Source organism: Callorhinchus milii, unplaced genomic scaffold (genome assembly GCF_018977255.1).
Source record: "Callorhinchus milii isolate IMCB2004 unplaced genomic scaffold, IMCB_Cmil_1.0 Scaffold6, whole genome shotgun sequence".
NCBI lineage: Eukaryota > Metazoa > Chordata > Chondrichthyes > Chimaeriformes > Callorhinchidae > Callorhinchus > Callorhinchus milii.
This window is the reverse complement of record NW_024704747.1, coordinates 7,111,568-7,128,725: the sequence shown is the minus strand read 5'-3', so window position 1 is coordinate 7,128,725 and position 17,158 is coordinate 7,111,568. Positions and strand designations below refer to the sequence as shown.

Sequence of the window (17,158 nt, the reverse complement as noted above, 5' to 3'; positions counted from 1 at the left end):
AAAGTAGCATATAATGGTACAATGTGGTACAATGCTATACAGATAATAAATCCCAGAAGGGCAGCAGTGGTGCAATGCAATTGCCCTTAGCATCTGTGGACTACCATGGGTGTGTATGTGTGTGGAAATAAGTCTAGTTTCTGCTCCTGATCGCTTTTAGCAACCCTTGCTAGAAGTGTGTTGATAAGAAGAATGCAATTCTCAGCTACAATGGGTTGTTGTCAATCACTGTCCAAACTTAGACATAAAAATGTCTATTTAGATGAAGTACTGGGGCACCACTATTATGTATGGCAGCTTACTCCAACTCCAGCAATAAGTCACTGCTTACAGGGGAGCAGAGTGTTATGGTGAGGAAGTTAGGGGAAGTCAAGAGCTTTTTGAAATTATATTTTTGTCATTCATCGGACACAATATAAGCTTTTATAATTTCTTATTTTTTTTAAAAAAATTACTTCTCCCACTGAAACAGCAGAAAGCAAACTATGCATTGCTCTACCATTCATTGATATACCAAGTGACTCGTAGGGGAGGAAACTGTCACTGATTACTACACTTGGGAAGGTGTTCTCATCTCACGAGTCTGTTGAGGAATAAAGCAATCAATAGAAGGAGCACAAGAATGCAGCTCAGGTTTCACAAGAGCTACAGATGGATAGATTCAATATCCGTTTTGAGGCTGCTACTGCATAAGGCTGTTGATTTTGGAACACGTTTGATCTTGAGATGGATTGACGTTTAGGAAACCCATGACAAAGTACAAAAGACTCTCACTGTTGAGAATTTCAATAACGTGTGGCATTATGAAGGGGATTGAAAGAATTAACAGCAATTTGTATAACAGGACAGAGTGCATAGTAAAGGTTGAAGGTGGGCTGCCCGGCTGTTGAATTTATAGAAGGATGTGATTGAAACTATATGCTGTTACTCCAAGGGGTCACAGTCCAGGCCAGGACATAATATGAACAAGAACATTATATTGACAGGGTTATAAAGTAGGTGGAAATAATATTCCAAAAGGAGCTTTTGATTCTCCTAACAACAGAGCACGTGTATAAAGCAATGAACAAATCATTCATGCTCTGACACATGCGCTGGAGTGAAGAAAGTAGAACATATTTTAGAATATTCAGCCTGAAATTAGCTAGACGTCAGAAATGAAAGCAAATGCAGAATGCACAGATGAAACGTAAACAAAATCTAATTTCAAGACACAGAGTGGGATGTCCAGAGGGAGTTTCCCATACTATAGAGATTCGCTGAAACAGGAATGGTAATCTCAGCTATTTAAATCAAGTTTCTGAATGAAGGTAAACTACAGTGTGACTGAACACATTTGAAGTGGGTCAGATTTAAATAATTAACATTTTTTTGCATTGAAGGTGAGAATCAAGTTCAGCGCTGTACATAGATTCATTCAGAATAGGTTTATCATGGGTCAATTGGCAACACTAGCTATCCTTATGCTCTGTATTAATGTTATGGCTTTACTGTTATTCAAATGCAGTGGGGAGGATTGCTATTCTGAGCTATCTATCAGTCATTTACAAACCATTTCAGTTAAATTTGCCAGGTTGTGTGTTCGTAAACAACCAAAAAAAGATTCTGCACCAAAGTGAGAAAGACTCTCGAGGTAATGGAGTAATGGAAGCAAAGATGAACATTATGTTGTAATACTACCCTTCATCCATTCAAACAAACATTCAAAACACAATTTTATGCAAACGATATATTTTCAAAAAGAATTTGACAATTCTAACTAAGCTATTGGTTTTCCCTTCTATCTACTCCTGTTGCTATTCGCTTTATATACTTTTTAATTACCATTTCTATTGCTAAAAGTTTTCTCCAGCTGTTTTTTGGAAAGTAGGAGCAATTGTTCTTTGTACAAAAAAAGTTATTTTAATTGCATCCAATTTTTTTTTGTGGTGTGTGTGTTTGCCATAGGAAATAGTGGAGGCCACAAACAAAAGATTGCCATCTCCCTCCCGCCTACATCGATCTGACAATAAGATTAATCTTAAAAGCAAATGTGTTTTAAAATCATGGTTTGGCTTATCAATGTACAGTATTTGCTTATCACATTTTTCCCACCAGACTAATATATCAAAACATACCACATTCTTCTCTTGGCTCATCAGATCCATCCCCACAGTCATCCTCTCCATCACATTTCCAACGTGCTGGAATACATCTACTTGTGCCTTTGCAGTGGAAATCATCCTCACCACACGCGATTTGAGCTGGAAATCAATCAAAAATGTAAGGGAATAGAAATAGCCATTAATGTAGTCCGCATCTTAAAGCTACCTTAATGTTAGGGTAAGAGATTGGTCCAAGACAAGTGAATAGCACTGTATTCCTCATATGAAGATATCAATCCAACAGTTCCATTCTGTTACCTTAGATGGGGTTACAAACACAGCAGCAGTTAGTTTCAAACTTGTGTTATAGGTTTGGTTACAATCATTGCACCAGTTCCCTGAAGTTTAAACATTAGCATGTTTCCGCTTCCCAGGGATACTTCCATCAGTATTTTATGCTGATGTTGTAAAAGAGAAGAATCTATATATCTTTGGCTTAAAAAACTGGAATTAAAAAAAAGCCTGTGCATTTTACTTCCTCTGTTGCCAAACCTATGGTTGATGATCCTGTCTAAACTCTTGGACATTGCTGTCAGAAAAGGAATTCAAGTAAAAAAATATGGCTACCAGAGTGAGGAAGACTCACTGAATAACACACAAATAATAAAGTTCTCTCCCACATCATATCTCCTTCACGGGTCAGATTATCTCAGTGGCAGAATGACTGCATTGACTGCTGCCATCTCTGCTGGAGGAAGATAAACCATCGAATTTTGATCAACAAATGGCATATTTATTTAAAATAACTCACATTGAAGGGATTTTTTTTAAAAAATGTAGAATAATTTCACAGGTATCACAATTTTTTGTTCTGGAGGGAAAATTTGGGAAGCTATTTCTCTAAACTGCTGAACTGCTCTGGTGAGTGTTTAGTACAGGGGGGAAAAAATCAGCCAAACCTGTATATAAAACAACAAGATTACATTTATATATAAAACCCTCAATATTATGGAAAGTATAAATAAAGTAAGGCATTCTGGACCTCTCTGCTGCCTTCTGTGACCAGGGCTCCCTCTGCCTCCTTGTCCCCCTAGACCTCTTTTGCTGTCTTCGATACCATTGACCATTCTATCCTCATCCACCGCCTCTCCTTTCACCTCAACCTTCATGATTCTGTCCTTGAATGATTCAGATCCGACCTCTCACTTCGTCTCCACTTCATCTTCACCAACGGCTTCTCCTCTAGCCCCTGCATTATCTTGTGCAGTATTCCTCATGGCTCTGTCCTTGGTTCCGTCCTCTTCAGCATCAATATGCTCCCTCTTGGTGACATCATTCGCAGACATAGGGACAACTTCCACGTGTATGTGGATGACACCCAAATCTACCCCTGCGACCTCTTAACCCCTACCAACATCCTCGCTCACTCCGCACTGTAGGCTCTGGCCTGCTTCATGTTCCCTTGACTCCAGGACTACTGCAGTTCTGAAAGTATGTCTGTCAGACATCAACTCCTCGATAAGAGCTAACTTTCTACAGCTGAACATCAACAAGACCGAGGCTCTCCTGATTGGCTTCCGTCAGCGCCTCCACGCCTCAGGCACTGACACCATCCAAGGATGCACACCACACTTCACTGAGCCAGTCCGGAACCTTGGCACCTTGTTTGACCCAACGCCTGATCTGTATTCCCCCATCACCACAATATTGCCCGGCTTCGCCACTGTTTCACACCGCAGGCCGCCGAGACCCTCATTCATAACATTAAGGCTCAATTATGCCAACTCCCTGCTTGTTGGCCTCCCCAACTCCTCCCTCTATAGGCTGCAGATAATCTAGAACTCTGCAGCCCATGTCCTCTCCCGCACCAGGTTCCACGAACCCATCCTTATACTCGCCCAACTCCACTGGTTTCCCATCATGCATAGGATACAGTTCAAGATCCTGGTCCTCACTTTCAAAGCCCTCCATGGCCTTGCTCCCCCCTACCTCTGCGACCTCTTAATCCCCTACCAACCTCCTCGCTCACTCCGTGCTGCAGGCTCTGGCCTGCTTCATGTCCCCTGCATTGCTGGCTCCACGATTGGCAGGTGGGCCTTCTGCTATTCTACCCTTACCTTCTGGAACTCCATCCTACAGTTCCTCCACCTCGCCCCCAACCTTGCCTCCTTCAAGACATGTCTCAAGACCCTCCTCTTTAACCGTGCCTTCGGTCACCCTCCTTCTCTCCCTGCCCTCCACCCTATCCTATCCCGACCTCCAACTTAGGACCGAAACACTGATTGTCCAGCTCCTGGGGACATCATCCCAATGTGAAAGGCATTATACAAATGTAATTTTGTTGTTGTTCTTGTTGTTCACATTTATTTAAAGTCATATTAATCATGTTGCTGGTAAATATGCTGTTATGACAAGTCAACCTGTTCTAAATTGTCAGGTAAACTCACATTTTGATTTGACCTAGACTTATTTGCCCCAAAGCTTTGGAACTCTCTTCCCCAATCCTTCCGTTTGTCCTCTCCTTTCCCTTTTTTAGATTACACTGGAAGACCTTCCTCTTCGAACATGCTTACGGTCATCTCCTCCCCCTCCCCGCTCGGTGTCAAGCTCCACCACTGTTAAGCGCTACGATATGCTGCCCTGCGTGAAGGGGTGCTATATAAATGCAAGTTGTTTTTTGTTTAGGATCCATAAACAGTTATGCAGAATAAGAAATACAAGTATTGTATGTTTCTTGGGAAATCAGTCATATTTCACATCAGTGTAGTATTATAGCGCAACATCAAAATAATCCGCATTATAATATCACATACTCATTGCCACACCACCTATTGTGCTGTTTCATGGTATTATTCAATATAAAGGAAGAAAGTTCCTTTGTCTGTTGCTTGCTTTGTCAGCCAAAATTTCACATCATTGATCTCAATTCGTAACTCTCCCCCCACCCCCAATCCCTTCTCCAGTAATAACTCATCAATAAAGAAATTAATAGACCCTTTCCAAAATGGAATTATATACATCATTAAAGTTAAATTTCTTCCACTTTCTATTTGATTAAACATTAAACATCTCACACAAAAGGTAACTCAAGCCTTGAACTCAAAAAGAGCTCAAGATGTAAACACACCTTGCAATTTTCCCAATTTGAAAATTGGGCTGTAAAAACAAAAAGATGTACTATTGACAATGTCTATAAACCAATCATGTAACTCTGTCACAAGGTACAGCAACCTCTGAACCCCATCTGCTCTCTCACATAGTTGCACAATGAAGCCTTCATCCAAGTGATATATGATTGATTGACAGATGGCACTGTAACAGATCATGGACTTATGAAGCTTTCCATGTTCATTTTCTCTTATTGTAGATTTTACAGCAACTTTCCTTAACGTTGGTCTTTGTTTGCTTCTAATCTCAAATTTTCCATTGATTCAATCTTTCTCCCAGGATGTGACTACAGGTTTTTCTGTGCTTTATGATTATACCTTGCTCCGAGTCGTTTTTGATCAAATCTGTAGCTGTTTTTGGCTGTGTTTTTTATGTGCTGTCCATCTTCATATGACTCTCTCTTAACATTCCTGATATTTATTTCCTATCTGTTTACTCTATTTGACTTTCTCTTAGCACAAAGGTGAACACTAGCACTCTATATGTCCCAGATTAATTCATTTAGCAGTGCAAAATGAATGCTTGAGGATCAACAACAAATACATACCTCCAAGTGCTTTGTTTTAACAGTACCGCTCTAAAACTCAACAGCATTACAGTTAATCGCATCACAGGAATCAATACTTATATTATAGCACAGGCAGCGTTTGCGACAGTGCACTCCATCTGAGCACAACATGTTACAGACAGATTTTGAAAACCTATTGACCTTGTAGGGGTAAAATACAAACTAGAAAGTGGTTTTGTTTTTCCTCTTCTTTTGTTAACCTTTCCATACTAGAAACATTTCAAAGAGAAGCCACCTTGTGACCAAACGTGAACAAAATGATCCTGCGCTTGGTATCAAATTACTTTCAAGAAAAGCATGATTGCAGACATATTCATTGTTTCAAAATAAACTTGCTCTACAATGTTTAAACAAGGAATTGAACATGATATTTTCCCATACATCTACTAAGGATAATCCAAATCAAGCCATTTTTATATTGGATAGGAATCATTTAAGTATCTACTTTACATAAGGAAATAATAAGCTTGAACGGTACATGTTGACTTTGCATAAGAGACTTGACAGGGGAATCAAGACAATGTCCAGTTAAAGTTATTGGCCTAATTAAGCAGATACAAGTTCAACAGGGCATAGCAATAAATTGATATAAGAACATAACAGTGCATACTTGAAACTATCTCTCCTGAAATTGTGGTCGTTTATCGAAAAAGGTTGAGCCAAATGTTTGTCCCATAGGCATTAAACTGAAGAGTTCAATCAATGATTCCAACCTTTCCATATTTAATTTTCGTTACTAATATGCCTGCTGATTTTTAAGATACAATTCCTGGGGGGGTTCGAAGGGGGCAGGGAGGCGAAGGGAGGAAAGCTCAAGACAAAATAATGTAGATTTATTTCAAATTAAAACCAATTACATTTTGAATAAAGAACTTGAATGATTTCTAAGATCTTATGCTGAATTAATGGCTTGTGGTGAATCGTATCGTGAAATGCTACGCAATTCTTTACACAGAAGGTAATCGATAGCTGGAACAGGTTACCAGAAAGCGTGTTGGAAGTGCGGTGGAAGCCAGGACAATAGATTAATAAAACATATTGATGCTTGCTGTACTGGGAGAGTTGGGCTTTCTGGAAAGATGACATCCAATGGGCTGAAAGGCTTTTATCTGAACCTCTCTTGTGATTAGGCTGCCTGATTCTAATCATTTTATTGCTGGAAGAAATAATCACTTAGCTTCCAGCAGCGTAAACACAGCATTACAATAAATACATCTATTTATAAATAACATATTGAGAACCGTTTAAGAATACGCTGTCCCTGAGGAATGAAAATGAGTTGGTACTTAAAGATATTTTAACTGATTACAGCAGTAAACAGTATGACACCACATCTCACTCCAATAACCTCTGAAAGAAGCAAGTGAAATTCAGCTTTTTTGTTAAGATTGTTTGCATAGCAAATTGGCTGTGAATTAAGTAGAAAGGATGACTTTTAAAACATGTCATGAAGCTCTGCTGAGGTGAAGCACACAGGCATTCTGATACCATTATCTGTGAACACAACTGAAGTACCACAGCATATGCATATCAGAACAACCCACTTTAGTTTTGAACTGTTTCCACTTATCAGTAATGTGATCATCAACACCAATAATTAGGCACCACAGAATGCAATTATCACTTCACACCTTTCGTGACCACTAAGCCCATTGGTGCATGAAGATCTGGAGATCAGCTACAACTTACTAAATTATCTCCTCCAAACATATTTAACATGCTAAACACATGCAGTCAAATAGGTCGATGTAAAACATCTTTAGAAAGGATTCATCAATGGAGGCACAATGATTCGTTTTATAGAAGGACGTGAGTCTAGAGTGCATGTCGGTTTATATTGTGAGTGCAACCCAAACTGTTCACAGTTTGTAGAAAAGTTCTAACCTAAAAATGTTGCTGAATTCTTAAAATCTGCTTAAGTATAGGTGCCAGAAAATCTGAAAACCTTTTTAAATTAACAATGTACAAGTAGATCAAATTGGATCACTTAGCTTTTTAACTGTTTGGAAACAAATCATCAAATTTGTACGAGATATTCTTAGAACATTCATATTATATTTCTATAGCAGCTTCTGTTAATTTTTTTAATTATAATCAGTTCTGGGGAACTTTAGGTCACAAGAATTTACTAATATTTGCCAGACTCATTTTTTATACTTAAATAGAAGCCACCCATGTCTTTCCATTATTTGTGACAATTATTTAGATTATTTCTCTGCCATATTGCTATTTTATTAAACTGTTTTCCAGTAAAGGCCAAAACCTCAGCCACACATTGAGTCAATAAAGAATCACTGTGGGAAGTGAAAAGTCTTCTCCATTGGACTGTGATGAACTTACTTCATGATTCCTCTCCAGCTCAGTACATCCAAAGTTAAATGAAATTCTCTTCCTACCCATTGTGAAGGATTGAAGGATTTTCAAGAAAGCCAGCATCAAATTTCTTTTAGTTAAAATCAAACTTGCAGATGCCAAATTGGATTCTTCCCTCTCAGCTTCTATTAAGCCTTTAAGCCAAAGCCTTAATAGTAATGCTGTCCCCGGCTGGAAAAGCAGCAGAAACGTTTGCAAGACAGAGTAAATGCAGAATGAAGTCTAAATTATGCTGGCCATGTTTCTCTCAATCTAACAGTGTGATTTTCCCATCATATATGCTTTATATATAATATATATTATATAAATATATAATATATTCTAGAAATATATATTATAATATATATTATATAATATAACATGCAGAAGGAGTTCTTATACATATATGTTTTATGTAACGACTGTCAAATATGCTTTCTGTGGAATCACTCATCACTAAACATCCCTAAACATCAGAGGGAACACAGAAATAGGCGGCCATTCAACTAATTGAATCTGTAACTATAAAGGAAACAACATTTGCACATTGTGAAAGCTCAAATACATATTTAAAGACTTGCCACGATAATTCAGAGCTATTCTGCAATTACAATTCTAAGTTATTTTCAAGGTTGGCTCTGCATTTAAACAGCTCATAACTAAGCATGATTCGATTGTGAAACGTCTATTCTTCCTTCTGGGTGGTTCTAGAAAAGCATCTCTGAAGTCTAGTGTGATTTTAATTTGCTTCCTTGGGGATTAAGGGAACGAAGGGCTGACTACGATATTACAATATTAATATTTTATGAAAATATACTTATATTCTTCTCATAGATTGGTTATGTTTATGTTCATTCAGTGACTGTGCATTCAAAATAATAGTCACGTAATACAGTGCAAAGGGAGTTTCTACCACGAAAGGCCTGTGTTCAAAAGCAGGTTAGTCAATCTTACACATTAATACTCAATGCCTCTGTACAGCAAGGCTGCCCATTCCCCTTACTGTGGTAGTACATGAAAATAAAACAAACACTTCAGTCTGAATGTTATTCCATCCCCAAAGTACATTTGTCACACTACTATTTGGCCATCAATGACATCTAAAGTTAGATCTGCTCTTAACTTAATTGATATTTTTCTCCCCAATCCTGCTATGACTATTTTTCCCTCCAACTTTTTTAATTAGTGCTTCGAGACATTTTTAATGACTGCTCTGCTGGAGCTATCACAGCTGCGTGCTTGTGGCAAGTGGAAGAAGACCTTGTTATCAGACTTTGAACCACATCAGAGAAGTTACAATTGTTGCTCACGTTTTTTATCTCAGTTATTTGCTAAAAACTATGGGTGCAGAAATATTCGAGTTAACAAAATTCTTCAATTAGTGAGCAAAACAGCACTGACCATTGATGCATTATATTGTTGCAATGTGCTATAAAGTGACAAGATATAGCTTGGGTTCCATAGCTTCTATAGATCCATTTTGACGGATAATCTGGAGATCTATTAAGGTCTCTGCTTCACGTCTTAATTATGTATTTTCAGAAATTCATATCTGGCAGAATTGAAAACCTCTGATTAATTTGCCACCTCTATTAAAGGAAATTATAATTAGGAGAGTCAATTAAGTCTTAGAACACAACACAGACACTTATCAGTCTGTATGAAAACATCTAAGCTATCCAAAGTCTTACACATCAGTCGAAGGTTGAACATTAAGAATTGGAAGCCTTTAACATGAGAAGATGCAAACAGTTACGTATGCAAACAATTACAGAATGTTTACCTCAGGCATTGCCAATGATATTTATTATTTCTCAAGTGCATGCTCCAGAGTGGTCACATTCCCATCACGAATGTGATTTCGTCTCCCATTACATATTACCATCAAATATTCCACATAGCCATCATTAGCTGTTTTTATCTTCAGGTATTGTAGCAGAAAATTTCAGACTTAATTCCTCATTTTGCTACTTACAAAAAGTGTCTTTGCTGTTTTCTTTCATCCTTTCTATTACTCCTTGCTAGTAAACATCCAGCAAGCAGAAAAAGCTTGCTATCACTGTAAACCTGAGCATCATGAATTACTAAAAGTAATAGCTATTCATTTTGGATCTTATCCCACACACACTTGAAATCTACATTGGCCCTTGACAGACTGAGAAAGAGAAGCCAAATTGCCTACAGAATTCACACATCAATATATATGTTCCCCATTTATAAATCCTACTCTCTTAGATAATTGGTAAATTAGTAAATTCATTAGTAAATTAGTAAATGAAGTGCTTTGAGACATCCTCTCAAAGTAAAAGGCATTATGTAAATATAAATTGTATTATGTTCATTACACCTCCTAAGATTTTATCACACAGCCCCACAAAATGCTTTATGTATTGATTGTAACACTATAATTTAGCTGTCAGGGAAAAAAATCAATTAAAACCCTTAATAAAACATGTTGAAGAAGTGTTTTTGCTAATAAACCTTTATGCTACTGAATTGTAGCTATCTGTCTATATTTTTGAATCTATGTCTACATCCTTTGAAATTAAAAAGTTTATTTGATCATCACTGTGCTGAAATATTCTGATCCAAAATATAACTAGTAATGATATATAGTCATTCATTAACCATTTAACTTTCTCATTAGTACTTACTGCAATTAGATTCATCAGATCCATCTGCACAATCATGGTCTTTGTCACATACCCATTCTTCAGGAATGCAGCGTTTGGTGATTGCACATTGGAACTGGTTTGGTGAACAGGTAACCTCAGCTAGGGAGAAGGTTAAAAAATGCCCATGAGCACATTATCGCTGAAGTCATGTAAATAAAAGCTTGCAGAAAATGCACAGCAAGATTGAATCTAGTCATAATTCCTGAACATATCGTGGCTTTGTAAATGACTTACTCTGCTAAAAAGCATTTGAGTTAAATTAAAGCTATTTATCATTTGGTATACAGTATGTACAAATAATAGCTGGATGATCACTGATGTGAATCGGAGGCTTACAATTCTGGACAACATCGTTCAAGCTAAGTTCCATGATAACGAGTTTCCATTTAAATTGCTTGAATTCAACCATACATTTTGAGTCTATTTTTAACCAACTTCAGTTGCGAATGTTCTAACTGATCACTTTCCTCAGCAGTTTCCAGTTTATGCTCGAGTCTTAGCCAATATATCATCGACAAAATGATTCTGTGCACAATTTTCATGCTGGATAACACAATACAGAATCCAAGAAATATTTGGAAGCATGACTGAAGTGCAAACTCAGACCCCGAGATTAAAACGCTTTCAAGAGACACATTTCAAAGAATTGAATTAAATCACATATTAAAATGTTCACTGAACTGCAGGAGCCCCATTATTCCGCCCGATTGAAGGATGAGTTGATGAATGTTTTGCAATGCAGCTAAATGACCTTACTTTAGATCTTAAAATCTATAATTGCTTGAAATTTAATCGTGAGTGCCATAAACGGTGAGGAATTTTGTAAAAATATACACTACTGTATCTGCAATTATATGCAGCAGTTATGGGTTGACCCTTTATATATAACCAGTAATTCCCATTATGTTATGATCGTTATGTATTATCCGCAAACTTCTGAAAACTGTCAACATGGCAGACGTTATCCAAAAATTTATAAGAACCACAAGCTCCATCAACTAGTACAAGAAAATGATTTGTGAAATTAAAGCATTTTCACTGAGGTCATTGGTATTCACTATTAAATACAAAAAATTAGGGGCGAGTATCGTAAGTTCTGAAAAACTTTTCAGCGCGTTTTATGTTGCATTAACAGGAGGAGACGAGAGCATGGTGTGGCCAGTGGATTTTATTATCAGGCACACCAAAGACCCAGTTTTGTGATCACAGCTTCATAAATATCTCACTCTTTTAAACATTTTCAAGATTGCTCTATAAATATTGGCCATAACAAAGTCAGTATACTGGATACAATGACAGATACTATTTTACACTGTCCTAACTTTGTTTAAATACACTTTACAACAATCATTTGTTTAAAATACTTTTATTAACCTCAAAATAAAATTGATCATTCCCTTCAGTGCTGCATTTAAATCGCACTTTTTATAGGTATCCAGTGAAGTGCTTTGAGATGCCTTCCTGATGTGAAAGATGCTATATCAAATACAAGAATTATTACAATTATTGCTAAGCTAAGATTTTAATTACCAATGTTCTCGCTTCCTCTTGTAAAACTTTAAACTCCTGCTAAACAGTGTTAGTGTCAGTGAAGCCACATTGTTCACAAAGTCCTGTTACTGACCCCCCACCGTTTTTTTTTACAATGAATTTTTATTTTCTATTGCAGATGAGTCGAGTGTAACAATGTCTGACACCAGTAACTGCCACGTCACTCCATCCTGTTATGGAAAATGTCGCACAGAACAAAACGACGGGTCATTCATTATCTACCTGATTAAGCTATTGAACAGCCCAGGCTGCGATTCGTAAAATCGAATAAAATTAAAGCTAATCTCTGAAAGACAGAAACTTACGGCAGTCTGTTTCATCCTCGCCGTCACCACAGTTATCCTGGCCGTTGCACCTGAAGATGATTGGGATGCATTTCCTCTTCTGTGAACACTTGAACTGACTTGGAAGGCAAACATGTGTCTCTAAAGGAAACAACAACAACTTGCATTGATATATCGCCCTTCTCACGGGATAGCGTCCCACAGTGCTAGACAGTGGCAGAGTCTGACGTAGAGCCAGGGGGAGCGGAAAGGGGGAGGTGACCATAAACAAGATCAAAAAGGAAAGTCTTCAGGTGGGATTTGAAGATGGGGAGGAAGGGGGCAAGGAGGAGGGATTGAGGAAAAGAGTTCCAGAGTTTTGGACTGTAGTGATTGAAGGCACGGCCACCAATGGTGGAGAGGAGGGGTGAAATGCTGTATTGAAATCACACATTGGGAGAAAAAAGTGCAACCATGGTTATTATGAATATTAAAGCTAAAACGATTTTAATACTTACCACAGTTTGCTTCATCAGAATTATCACCACAGTCGTTTTCACCATCACAGATGAAGGCAGGTTTGGTACAGATCCCAGTACCACACTGGAATTGCCCTGGTCTGCATTTAAATTCAGCTGAGCAGTTCAAGGAATAAGATAAGTATTTCATGAAGTTTTTATTGGCCCTTTTTTTAAAAAGAACTACCATGCACTAGATGTATAGTGATTACTCTTCTAATTAAAAAGGCAAGGGAAGCATGCAAGGGAGTTGTAAGTTAATTCCACTATCTGCTCAATTAACACTGCAGTTGCTTCAAAGGTTCATAAAAGGAACAACAGATTCTCACTTACAGTTTATAGCTACTACACTTTCTTTTATTAATGAACGTATTAACATATTGACACACTTACACAGTTGCTGGCAATGCAGATGACAATAACTACAAATTAGCACCGAGATAAGTGTAACACTGGTACACAATGTCACACAGAAATGTCCCAAAGCTACATTTTGCTTGTTAACAAATGGCCTTATTTGATATTCTCCTGATATGGCAGAGATGGAGCTGTACATATCATTAACTGGATATGACTTTCATAAATAAAAGCGTTGGTGAAAAAAATGATTAAATGTGCTTACGACAATCTTCAGGCTCATCTGACCCATCGCCGCAATCATCTTCTGTGTCGCATTTCCACCAAAATGGAATGCATTTATCGTTGTTGCACACAAACTGTTGGGGTTATACATAAGCCACACAATTAGTCAATATTCTTAAACATTGCACAGTTTAAATCAATGATTAGAGAAAGTAATAATAATAATAATCCTTGCATTTGATATTGCGCTTTTCACGCCTTCTGGACGTCTCAAAGCACTTCACAGAATATGCTGTAAAGTGAATTGACTGCATATTTGTGGGCGAAATGCTGCAGCCAAATTGCGCACAGCAGTGTCCCACATACAGTTGTGGATTGAAGTGACCAATTTATTATTATTTTTTTCTTGAGGGATTATTATCAGGCATGTGGAGTAAGGAAACTTGCCAAAGGTTTTGCCCTGCTGAGAATGAAACCCAGGTCTCTCACTTGCAAGGCGAGCGCTCTAACCACTGAGCTCCAGGACTCCACATGCTTGAATCATGCGTTGTCATTTAACCATGATAAAGAGTTAGGAAAGAGATGCCACGTGCAATATGAAGGCAAATTAAATGCCCCCTCGACAGCTTGTGTTCAAAGCACCTACAAGGCATCCTGAAGCTTCTTGTTCCCAATTCTTGTGAGATTGACATCTTCTATAGGTGTGCAATTTAACTTTAATTTTAGCCCACAAAAAACAGTCACTCCACTTTACAGCATATTCTGTGAAGTGCTAATGACGTGATAAGGCACTATATCAAATGTAAGAATTATTTTTATTATTATTTCTACTATTTTCTTGAGGCTCTAGCAACCCTCTTGTTTTACCCAAGTGGTCATTCTTTAAATATGACACAGGAATATAATTTGCTGTATTTGTTTGTCGTTTCCTTAAGACAGTACATCAACAACAACAAGGGAGCGACATCCTAAAGCACTGAACAGTCAGGTGTCGGGGCCCGAGCATGGGGGAGGGGTGGTGTAGGGGTGAGGGAAGGCAGAGAGGTGGGAGGGAGACCAAAGGCACAGTCGAAGAGAAGGGTCTTGAGACCGGCCTTGAAGGAGGCAAAGGAGGAAGCGAGGCGAAGGGACCATGGGATGGAGTTTCAGAGTGTGGGGGTAGAGAGACTGAAAGCTCGGCAATCAATGGTAGGGCAGGTCAGGCAGGAGACATGGAGCAGACTCTGGGAGCCCGCTGAACGGAGGGAGCGGGCAGGTTGATAGGGAGTCAGCAGGTCAGAGAGGTAGGAAGGGGCAAGGCCATGGATGGCCTTGAAAGTGAGGACGAGGATCTTGAACTTGATCCTTGGGGGATGGGGAGCCAGTGGAGTCGGGTGAGGGTGGGAGTGATGGGGTCACAGAGCCTGGGTTTTGAATGATCTGCAGCTTGTGAAGGGAAGAGTTGGGAAGGCCAATGAAGAGGGAGTTTCCGTGATCGAGCCTTAATGTGACGAATGCGTGGGTGAGGGTTTCGGCAGCTTGAGGCCTGAGGAAGTGGCGGAGTTTGGCAATATTGCGGAGGTGGTGGTAGGCAGTGCCGGGCATGACGAGGATGTGGGGGAGAAAGGACAGTTCAGGGTCAATCAAGACACCCAGGTTCCTGATTGGCTTAATGAGGTTGAGTGTGCAGCCGTGGAGGCTGATGCTGCCAGTGCCTGAGGTGCGGAGGCATTGGCGTGATTCAATCAGGAGGGCCTCGGTCTTGCTGATGTTGAGTTGGAGAAAGTTGTCCTTCATCCAGGACTTGATGTCGGACAGGCAGTCGGTCAGGACACCAGTAGTCCTGGAGTTGAGGGTGGAGGCAGAGAGATAGATTTGGGTGTCATCCGCATACATGTAAAAATTCACCCCATGTCTGCGGATGATGTCACCACGGGGGAGCATGTAGAGGGTGAAGAGGAGGGGACTGAGGACAGAGCCCTGAGGAACACCGCAGAAGATGGTACTGGAGAAGAAGTCATTTGCTGCGACTGTGTCGAATGCCGCGGAGAAGTCCAGGAGGACAAGGAGGCAGAGGGTGCCCTGGTCACAGATAGAGAGGATGTTGTTTGTGACCGGATTGGATGGGATCGAAGGATCGAGTGGGAGGAGAGGTGTGCGCGGAGTTGATTGGCAACAACGCGTTCTAGGACTTTTGCGAGGAAGGGCAGGTTAGAAATAGGATGGTAGTGGCTGGGGTTTATGGGATATAGGTAAGATTTTTGAGGAAGGGGGTGATGACAGCAGTTTTGAGGGGGGCAGGGACTGATCCATAGGAGAGGCACTGTTTGATGACGTCAGCAAGTAGTGGCCAGTGGAGGGGGAGCTGTGTGACCAGCAAGTTTGTGGTGAGAAGGTCGAAGCAGCAGGTGGTGGGTTTCATAGAGGTGATGGTGGGTGAGAGGGAGGAGGGGAAGATGGGGATGAAGGAATGTAGGATGGGGGTGGTGGTAGCAGCAGATGATGGGGAGGGTGAGGGGGACAGAGAGGGCATGGTGGTGGGTGACAAGTGGCAGGTGGATGAGGCTGCCTGGCGGATGTTAAGTATTTTAGAAGAGAAGAAGTGCATGACCTCCTTGCACTTGGCATTTGATATGAAGATTGAGGAGGCCTGAGGGGGGTCAGGGAGGAGGTAGTGGGTGGTGGAAATGAGGATTTTCGGGTTATGTTTAGCCTCCAAGATGATGTTGGAGTAGAAGGCCGTTTTTGTGTGCGGAGATGTTCGAGCCACAGTTAGCGGTGAACTGTCAGGCCAGTTTTCCGCCATCTGCGCTTGAGCAACCGGGTTTGGCAGTTGTACCAGGGGGATCAGGTGGGTTTGGAGATGGTCCTGGATTTTAGGGGGATGAGGGAGTTGAAAGTGGAGGAGAGGCGATCATGGAGCAGCTGGACGGCTGTTTCAGGATCTCCACGGGTGGAAGGCCAGAGGGATAGGATGTTTGATGATGTGTGGGCCTTTGTGAGGGTCTCAGGGAGTAGCCTTTTCCAAGGGCGGAAGAGGATGGTTGAAGGCTTGGTGGAGGACAGAGGGATGTGAGAGGAGAAGGAGATGAAGAAGTGGTCTGAGATGGCCTTGTCCACTATGCTGAGGTCAGAAATGTGAAGGCCGTGGGTGATAACGAGGTCAAGGGGATGACCACGGTTGTGGGTAGGTGAGTTTATATGAAGGGTGAGGTTAAGGGAGGAGAAGAGGGCAGTGAAGTTGGCAGAAGTAGTGCAGGGGGAGTTTAGGTGGAGGTTGAAATCACCCATTATGAGCAGGTGTTTGGAGTAGAGGGACAGGGAAGAGAGGAGAGTGGAGGTGTCTGTGAGGAAGGAGCCAGGGGGCTTAGGGAGGCGGTAGACCAGGAGGATTTTCAATGGGAGAGAGGGGTGGAAG

At 40.2% G+C, this 17,158-nt stretch overlaps 1 protein-coding gene across 1 annotated transcript in view; it reads right to left on the bottom strand.

The window, feature by feature from the left end:
* LOC103180487 (low-density lipoprotein receptor-related protein 1) overlaps window positions 1–17,158 on the bottom strand; it is a 552,054-nt gene that overhangs the window by 63,145 nt on the left and 471,751 nt on the right. Inside the window, exons 63-67 of the mRNA XM_042336207.1 lie at window positions 13,802–13,895; window positions 13,180–13,296; window positions 12,704–12,823; window positions 10,827–10,946; window positions 2,118–2,243 (exon numbers count right to left, since the gene is read on the bottom strand). Of these exons, the coding sequence (XP_042192141.1) occupies window positions 2,118–2,243; window positions 10,827–10,946; window positions 12,704–12,823; window positions 13,180–13,296; window positions 13,802–13,895 (577 nt within the window). The remainder of the gene's footprint in view (window positions 1–2,117; window positions 2,244–10,826; window positions 10,947–12,703; window positions 12,824–13,179; window positions 13,297–13,801; window positions 13,896–17,158) is intronic.